We start from the raw sequence: 9,680 nt of genomic DNA on the forward strand, positions 1-9,680 counted from the left end.
TCACTCATACATTAGAACATTTGTAGCTTACGATTGTGTACCACTAATATTCTCATTTTTTTATTGAAACATAATGGGTATCAGATATGTAGCTTATGTACTCAGAGATTTAAAAAGTTTACATGAATACATTATCATTTTTCCCCCTCACCGACAACAGCTATTGAAGTGATTGTAGCTATCATGATCACCATGTCTATTTCCAAAAAAAGAATATCAATAGCTTGTTCATATTATTCAATGTTATAACATTTCTTAAGACAAATGCAGAGTGTGTCTCCATCTTGTTAAATATTTGCCTGATTGTGAAAACACTAATGAAAAGGATTGAAATGCATCCAGAACTTGGTCGTTCCAGGCTAATTCATGAATATATTACCTTGTTATCAGTGAACCAAGTTTTAAAATAAAAACATGTTACACAGCAAAACATTCAATCAAAACAAGTGACCACTGCCGCTGTGCTGCACAAGGACAAAACTTTTTAGAGAGGCTTCCTCAAAATATTTTGAGTGGAGTAACTCTTAACGTGTGTGTGCAGCAGTGTACAGTTTGGCTCCACCTATAATCATCCCTTACTTTACCTGGTGCCCCTTTAAACTTTCTCTCCCTACTTTAGTAGTACTCTAAAGTTTCCCCACTGTTCCGTCTTTAATTTACTATAGCAGTGTGATGACATTGTGATATTTGTTGCTGCTTTTCCTCTTTTGCAGTATTCCTCTATTATAGAGACCTGATCCATTTTTTTTTTCTTCATGTTAGCGCCTCTGCTCTAAATCCCCGTGGAGATCCACTGTTTCTGCGTGTTTGCATGTAAAGGATGAGCGTGCGTCCACATACCTGACGGGACTCGGCCTTGCCGTAGCGCAGCTCGTTGGCAAAGTGCTCACAGTTCCCCCTGAAGATGCAGTACGGCAGCTCATCGCCCACCAGCTCGCAGGCCTCCCTCACAATGACATTAACCGGGCGAGGTTTGTACTTGTTGTCCAGGCTGTTGTTGATTTTCCACTCATTGGGTCCCACCACGTCCCACAGCTCCTCTTTCTTAACAATGGCCTTTTCGGCCAGGACAGACATCACACTGCTGGTGCCTGCACCCGGGCCCTCAGCTGAGGGCAAAACAGAGAAAAATGGGGTCACTTTTAAAGAGTTTGTAAATTAAATGTTCTGTGTTCATCAGTTTAACCAAACAATTCACCTCATCTCATATTCTGGTCTGAAAAACAACATGCCACAGAGGGTGTTGGCTGTAAAATAAGCTGCTTTCTGTTCCACGGGTTAAGGTTCGGGAGCAACTATCTAGACAGTGTGTCAGTGTGTGTGTGTGTGTGTGTGTGTGTGTGTGTGTGTGTGTGTGTGTGTGTGTGTGTGTGTGTGTGTGTGTGTGTGTGTGTGTGTGTGTGTGTGTGTGTGTGTGTGTGTGTGTGTGTGGACTCACAGGGTGGTGCCAAGTGAACTACGAAGCCATCGCCAATGTACAAAGCCCAGTGCTGATATGTGCCCCGGAAGATCTCAATCAAGTCACCAGGCTCTGGCTTCTCATCATACTTGGATCAAAAGACAGAAAAAAAAAAAAGGTGTGTTTGGCAACAACTGCAGCACATTGGACATGACTGCACTCTCTGATGTAATCTTTTTTTTTTTAAACAAAGATAAGACTCAGATTTAATCAAAGCAAATTAAATAATACCCGGGCTACAAATGTTGTTCAGTGCATAATTACACAAAATTGCTACAATAGATCATAGAAACAGAAAAAAAGGCATTATTTAGTGATAATTTCCTCACCAGTGTCGGGGCCATGTCAGCGTCTGTTTGGTCTGTAAACACAACATAATAAATAGAAATAATATTTTTTTCACTTCAAATCATATGAATCAATTTTAAGAATATATATTTAGATTTTTCTTGCCTGTACAGGTCTGGTGAATAGGTAATTGTAGCTTGCAAGCTATTCATTGTCACCTTAATGTGTACAAACTAATGTTCCCAAGGCCCTGGTTTAGTTTCCACTAACTTGTATACAAGTCATTCTGGTAAACAGGTTTCACTTTCTATAACACTGCTTTATTTATAACTCTGTGCCACCACAAAAGTGTGACAAGTCCTTGTAATGTGAGTCGGGCATATTGTTCTCATATGTGCTTATAGGATTGATATAAACGGAGTGGACAATATAATAGAAACGCCTGGCAGTTCAGCAGTAACTGGGTTACATATCCACCGATTAAGTTGAATAAACTCTGAAGATTCCTGAAGGCTGGACTGTTGTTGTTCAAAAATAAACATAAATAAAATGGAAAACTGATCGATGAATACCAAGTTGGTGTCTACTGTACACTCGGTTCAGTGTTTTTAATTCAATTTTAAAAGATTTTATCAAACAAAATAAGCCGCAAGAAGCGATGATAGCTGAAAGTAGCTCGCGTAGGCTAGTTGTTATTAAAAACTGGATGTCGGATGATGCGTTTACATCATCCAAATTACATCAGATCTGACACTCCGGGGCATCACTGAAACATTACAGCTCAGTTTACGTAGTTGGTTTAATGGATTTACTTCTTACCTTTTAGCGATTACGTCGTTTTAATTTGATAGACGCCACCAAAGCTTACCAGTGAAGGATCAGCTGTTTTAGATGCGATCAGCTGGGGAGCCCCGTGACTTTCACAATAAAAGCATTCCAAAACACTCCCTAAAGTGAACGTGTCTACAACAATATCTCTTACAATGAAACGCATTGCTTGACTCTTAATTGCGACAACACCCTACAAAATATTTTCAGTTTCACTAAGAAGTAGTGCAGGACTGTTTGATTCGACTCGACAGCTGATTTGTAACTGAGTTGACCACTGATTCTTTACTGCTGCTTAGTTTAATGCATCATATTCCAAAAGATCATCATATATTTGTTTCTTTTCTGTTCTGTAAAACACCTGAATTGGGAAATAGAAGACGGTATCATAATAGGCTATATGGAATAAAAGAGGGTAAAATTGAAAACCTTTATTAATTAATTTATTATTGTCATGTCTTTTTTTTTAATCAATTTAGTTTGTTTTACATCAATATTTATCTAGTAATGGTCATTTTTGTACATTCAACTTTTAAAGTTAATTAATTTCACCTTCTTTTTTTTAATCCTAATTTATTACTTGATTGTACTCAAACAATGTAAAAAAAAATCGGTACTAAGGAGAACAATGCGAAATAAAGAATAGATACAGCCGGAACCGCTAGGTGTCGCCAGTGAGGTCATCAGTCGGCGTCGGGTTTCCTTTTTAAAACGGCGAAGAAGTCTAAACTTCCGGCTTTGCAGCGCACGGCCGTTGTATTTTGTCCTGAGATTGTAAAGCGAACATAAGAAAAAGCTTCCACGATCGCTCTTGTTGAATCTCCAAAGTCGAGAGGTGGATTTGATGTGACGCTTTAATGCTAAACGACCGAGCGATGTCTGTGGTTTTTGACGGGAGTCCGCTGAAAGCGATGCAGAGCTCGCACACTGTCACACCGCAAAATGCCCTGAGGTGAGTGGGGAGGCGGCTGAGCCGATACAAACATTCACGCTGAAAAGTCTCTTATTACGTGTTTTTATTGCATGTTAAAGTTAACTGTACAAAGAAGAGCGGCTCAGAAGTTTGTATATTATTATGCTGTTCTGTACAAGCACCTCAAGTTGACAGACTTCAGGGTTACACTCTAAAACTTGATTTATTTTTTTATTTTATTTTTTTTACAGGTTATTTGTCCCGAATAATTTCAAAAAAAATATTTTAAATGATATCAGATGGAGGGAATCAAATATTTACAAAGTACTGTCCAGCAAATGTTTTATTTTTTTTTACTTTACACACAATTTAGACTTATTTTCATTCTGAATAATTTCCAAGTTGAACCGAAATTATTAATTGATTATTTGATTGAAGTTATTCTGCAGTATTTTTTTTTATCTCAAATTATAAGTTATACATAGTTGAGTTTCTCAGGTTTGATTATTTGCTGCTTTATGACATGGTATTGGCTTTGGTCTGCTAGCTCTCACTTTGGTATCTAGAATATTTTTTTAAGTAATACACTAAATGATTAATCAATTAAAAAAATTGCAGATGAATTCATAGTTCTGAATTCTTTGTCTGACTTAAAGCTCAAAACTAAAACACATTGAGTTTATGAAGGTATGAAACTTAGGGAAGCAGCAAGTTCTGATATTTGTCAAATTGGAAACAGGATAGATTTGGTCATTTTTGCTTGATAAATCATTTAAACGGTTAATCAGTCACCTGAATGTTGAGAATTCATTTTCTGATATATTTGATCCCAACTGACTGTTTTTTAAGGGGATCAAAAGAATATTAATGGATAAATATTTTGATGTCAGTTAATCATTTCTGAACATGAGCTGCTTGTTGTTTTTTTTTTTTGCTACCTGTATTTATTATGCTATTAGTAAGTGAGATATTTCCTCAAATGAACAAAACAATTTAAGGATGTGAGTTTGGACACCGTGAAGCTGTAATGGGGATTATTCACTACTTTTTTTTCACATCATAGACAAAGTGAATAATCAAGAAAATAATATGCAGATTTATTGATAATGTAAATGTAGTTGTCGCCCTGACATATTTTTCTCTTTAATGTTACTACTAGTATAAATCAATCTCTATGGATAGTCTGAAAGTCTTTTCAGTCTCTTTTCACACTCATACAGGCACATAGCTCTTTTTTTATTCCTCTTCCTCAACAGTTCTAGCTTATGGAAGCTAAACTTTATCCTGTCCAACCTCCTCTTCCTCCTCCACCTCTTCCTCCTCTAGCGCCCAGGAGCTCTCCCAGGAGATCAAGTCCTTTATCAGTGGCGTTGACAGCGTTCAGGGACGGAAGCTCAGTGTCCGGGAACACGCCCGCTGCGCTGTGCGGCTTCTGCGCTCGGTCCCGGCCTGTCGAGGGGCCGTGCTGGAGCACCTGAGGGGCGTGTACGATGAGCACGTGTCCGCCTTTCTGCACAACCTGGAGACGGAGGGTAATGCCAGCTCCGGGGTGAGCTCCAACCTGGAGGACATCATACAGGTAGGACAGTGTTTTGAAAAGCCTAACGTGATGAGTACATTGAAAGGTTAATAAAGAACATTACAGATCAAGTCCTTGTGGATTATTATATTGTGGAGTCAATTCATTTCTTGGAAAATTGACTTCATTATTTTGGTTGTCTGTAGGAGGTTCATGGCGTGCTGTCGGAGTTCATCCGTCTTAACCCTCGAGCCTGGGCCCCTCTTGTGTCCACCTGGGCTGTGGACTTACTCGGCCAACTGAGCAGCAAGCACGCCGGACGCAGGGTGGCCCCCCACTCCTCCAGCCTCAATGAGCTGCTGCAACTCTGGATGTCTTGTGCTGCCACCCGGTCCCTCATGGAGGCCTACTCTCAGTGTTTGGCCGCGATGCTGGCCTGGTGCCCTGATGCCTGTGTGGATGCGCTGTTGGACACCTCGGTGCAACACTCCCCGCATTTTGACTGGGTGGTGGCTCACATTGGGTCTGCCTTCCCGGGTACTATCATCAGCCGAGTGCTGGCATGTGGACTGAAGGACTTCTGCTCTCATGGCGCCAAGGACCAAGGGCCACTCGTCATGGGACCGGAGAAAGGCAGCAGAGTGCCCAAAATTGGCTCAGTGGTGGGAATCCTCGGACACCTTGCAGTACACCACTCTGACAGCATCCGGAAGGAGTTGCTCAGGATGTTTCAGGAGAGTCTGAGTCCATCAAGCCCTCTGTCTCCCACGTCCTCCTCAACCGCTTGGGAAAATTCTCCTCAACTTCGTCGTGCTGCTGTACCATTTCTGCTGCAGCTGGCTGCAATGTCCCCAAACCTCTTTGGTGCCGTGTCTGCAGAGTTGGTAGAGCTTTTACGGCCGCCTGTCCTGCTCCAGCTGCAGGCTCTGCTGCAGGGCTTCCCCAGAGAAGAGCTCGACAACATGCTGGGGCTGGCTGTGCACCTCATCAGCCAGAGCCCATCAGGAGGGGCCCGGGTCCTTAGATTCCTAGCAGACACAGCGACCCCAGCATCTGTCATCATCTCTGGCCCAACACCCTCACCTCATGAGGGAGTCCGAGAAGGTTGCGACCGCCTCCTTCAGATGCTGCTCCTGCATCTCCACAAACTAGTTTTCAACCGCTCTGATGGCGCTGAAGGCAACCCTCATCACTCAGCGTTCTCTCAGCCTCAGAGGGTCATCCCCTTCTTGGAGGAGCTGCAGTCTCACGTAGGTCAGCTGTGTGCTGAGACACTGCGACTGGAGAGGAAGCGTCATCTCTGGCTGCACCAGCTGCTGTGTCTGCTTTCAGTGTACGGGGGTCCCAGCGTAGCCACCGAAGCTCTCTGCCAGCTGCTCACCCAAGCCCGCAACCCAGAGGAGCTGGCTCTGGCCTGGCAACTCCACACCACACTCTCCTCCTGCATGGCAGGACTCATTCCTGCCGCTGTAGCCCGCTGTGTGGCCCAGATCCATACGCACACCCTGGGGCCGCGGCAGCTCAGGCAGCTGCTGCTAAACCTGGCTGCAGCCATCCAGAGTCAGGACGAGGAGAGAAGAGGGGCAGCAAGTGCTCAGTCTTCCATGGCTGTCCAGTTGGGCTCAGCGGTCTCAGGACACCTTCATGATTTCAGCCCGCTCCTCCTCCACGGTGACCCAGCTGTATCTCATGCTGCAGTGCGGCTCCTTTCTTGTAGCCCACTCCCTCGCACCTCTTCCCCAGCACACTTGCTCTTGCTTTCCCGTGCCGCCGTGACTCATTTCTTTCTGGCACTGCGGCGGAGAGGAGAAGCAGGGAAGGTGGGTAGAGATGGAGGGCAGGCAGCAGAGGCTGTGAACTGCTCCGTTATGCTCCTGTCCCGGTTTGCAGCGTACTCTCCTCTCACTCTCAAGGCAGTACTCCAGCAGCTGGTTGAGGGAGCGCTACATAAAGGCAACGCCGACCTGTTTGGAGGGCAGATCGCAGACATGTCTGGGGCCCCCGTGGCTTCCCTGTCTGTGTCCCCTGACCTGGGAGGCTTTTTACTTGATACCAACTGTCGGTTTGGTACCACCGTTAATTTTTCTGGGAGCGTGTGGTCTGTGTTTCACGCAGGGGTGATTGGCAAGGGACTGAAGGTTCGCACAGCCACACAGGTGCCTGACCCATCAGGCGTCATCCAGGTGAGTCATGAGAACTGAGCACAGTTTACATATTACAGCAGTGCAATCAAAGCTACAGCATAAACCAATTAGGGAAGTGATTTTCTATGAACAGTAGGTCATGAATATATAATTTCAGTAGTCTTTTCAGTCAGTTTGAACTTGAAACTCCAGAAAACATTTGATAGGAAAAAAAAAAATACAAAAATATTAGTGGGTGGCTCAAGTAAATTATGGATATTGCAAATACACAGAAATGCATATAATTGTTTGTGCTTGTTATTGATACCTGCAACTACACCTAAAAATGATGAAAGATAGAATAAATTGTTTAAAAAGTGTAATCATCAAGCAGCAGAAAACACAGAATTTTCCTTTCTTCTCTCTGTAGAACGTCCAGACTCTGTTGGCTGTTGTCGTCCAGTGTTGCAGCTCCTCCGGTCTCAGCGGCTCTGTCAACGGATCACGCTCACCGTCCGACCCTGACGAACCGCCGCCCATCAATGCAGAAGCTGCTAAGGTTGTCGCAGTCACACTGGTGGAAAACGTCTGTCCGGATGTGGCCAACGGAGAGCTGTCGTGGCCCCCAGAGGAGCACGCCCGCACCACGGTGGAGCGAGACATCCACATTCGACGTTGCTTCGAGGCCCATCCGGTGCTCTTCTCTCTGCTGCAGGTGGTGGCGGCAGGACGCCCGGCTCTCTGCTACTGCTCAGCTGTCCTCAGAGGCCTGCTGGCCACTCTGCTAGCCCACTGGGAGGCATCCCGCGAGGTGTCATCCACAGACTCCCCGTGGCACCTCCAGGCCTCCTGCATTCTGGTGTCCTGCATGGGAGAGGGCCAACTGCTGCCTCCTGTGCTGGCCAACGTCCACGAAGCTTTCCCCCACCTGACTCCCTTCGAGGTACGGCTGCTGCTCCTGGCTGTGTGGGAGTACGTGAGGGGCAACGGGCCCATGCCCCAGAAGTTTGTCTTCAGCTCAGAGAAGGGCCTGTTCTGCAGAGATTTCTCACGGGACGGTGATGTGGCGAGATACGTGGCACCAATTCATAGCGTCCTCCATAAAAACATTGACAGACTGGGACACCTCTGCTGGCGCTTCCAGCTCTGAAAGGTAGCGAGAAAAAAACTGTGATGAGCAGGTGGAATTAAAAAAAAGACTAAATTAGAGGAAATACTGCGTTACATTGCTCTAAGAGTGGACTGCAAAGTTGCTGTCACTGTAGTTCAGTTTCATACAAGTAGAGCTATGTGCATGTGTATGTGTGTACCTTTTGTACCTTATTTTTAGACTTGATACATTTTTAACTAGTTACTGTGAGAAATAAATTTATGGCACGTGTATATTTTGTTAATACAGAATCTGCTCTGCACACAATGGAGCCTTAATGTGTTATTTTGGTTGGAAAATACAACCAAATTCTGCTGAATCATTTGTAGATTGTTATGCATCTTTTCCAGATTGTTCATGTTCTGAAAATTGTTGCTACAAAAATGCCTTACATCCCACAACCTGTCATTTCAACCACTTAACAAAATAAATACTCATTTGGTCCTAGAAAGCTCCTTGAATGCAGCATCCTTGTTGACGCTTAAATGCAGCAAAGTAAAGATCAAAAATTATCATTACAATGTGTTTTTTTTTCTTTGTCCCTCCTTCATGCAAAGAACCAACTTGCAGTGGAGTTTGTATTTTTTTAATTTTATTTTTAATTAACCTTTACATTACCAGATAAGTCCCACTGAGGTTAGCAACCTCTGTTTCAGGGGAGATGTAGTCAGGGCGGCAGCATTACTCGTTCCAAACAGGACAACACAAATAGAAAATAGCAGACAAAGACAAAGAAAAATAAAGTTAGTTTTCATTTGCAGCCAATTAAAATAATATGATAGATGTTACCTTCTAACTCTATTTGACAGGTTACAGTTTTAAGTGTGGCACGTCAACTGAAAAAGGGAAGCTTTTCTTCTCAGACTGAAGGACTTGGAGGCCTGAAGAGCCAAAAAGGGTTTAAATTAGAATAATTAATAATCATTTTGTTACACAAATCGATCATCTGGGGACCCCTTGGTGAAGTTTGACTCAAGCTGGGGACCCCTGCTTTCAGTAATCGAAACCTAAACACGATCAGGACTCAATGTAACTTTATTGTGAGCCCATCACAGCAAGAGTGATATTTAAATAATGCAAAACAGGACATTTCTCATAAGCTGCCGAGACTAAATAAATGTAGAAGAATATAATCGGTGCAAACTTATTCTGAACACTGATCCTTGAGGTTTGAGAGGTAAAATGAGAATGTTGGTAGTTATGGTGAATTGCAGAACTGTAGGATTTCATAGACCACTCGCGGACTCGCGTTTGTTCATTGCATGAATCCACTGTTGGACAAATCTGGGACAAATGTGTGCACCTCACGGACCGGAGCTTTACCGATGACGTGTCCGCGCCTGAGCGGATAAATATCCACGTGAAGTTCACCCACATCCTCCTTCTTCTCATCGATCAGA

General features: G+C 43.9%; 2 protein-coding genes across 3 annotated transcripts in view; one reads left to right on the top strand and one right to left on the bottom strand.

Moving 5' to 3' along the window:
• LOC138618619 (phospholipase A and acyltransferase 3-like) overlaps positions 1-9,680 on the bottom strand; it is a 37,476-nt gene that overhangs the window by 909 nt on the left and 26,887 nt on the right. The window contains exons 1-4 of one of the 2 annotated variants that reach the window (XM_069694482.1): positions 2,567-2,656; positions 1,789-1,820; positions 1,439-1,547; positions 841-1,109 (exon numbers count right to left, since the gene is read on the bottom strand). In XM_069694482.1, coding sequence (XP_069550583.1) covers positions 841-1,109; positions 1,439-1,547; positions 1,789-1,803 — 393 coding nt within the window. In that variant the 5' untranslated portion in view covers positions 1,804-1,820; positions 2,567-2,656. Of the gene's footprint in view, positions 1-840; positions 1,110-1,438; positions 1,548-1,788; positions 1,823-2,566; positions 2,657-9,680 lie in introns of those variants that run through there. The other variant, XM_069694483.1, reaches the window with a different exon arrangement.
• Positions 3,325-8,764, top strand: ints5 (integrator complex subunit 5). Its single transcript, XM_069694471.1, has 4 exons — positions 3,325-3,527; positions 4,815-5,067; positions 5,214-7,190; positions 7,561-8,764. The coding sequence occupies exons 1-4, from the start codon at positions 3,433-3,435 to the stop codon at positions 8,278-8,280; spliced, it is 3,045 nt and encodes a 1,014-aa protein (XP_069550572.1). The 5' UTR covers positions 3,325-3,432; the 3' UTR covers positions 8,281-8,764.

The sequence above is a fragment of the Brachyistius frenatus genome, unplaced genomic scaffold (assembly GCF_029030835.1).
Source record: "Brachyistius frenatus isolate BFR_SWC_R1_liver_20210118 unplaced genomic scaffold, ASM2903083v1 Contig_17, whole genome shotgun sequence".
Taxonomy (NCBI): Eukaryota; Metazoa; Chordata; class Actinopteri; family Embiotocidae; genus Brachyistius; species Brachyistius frenatus.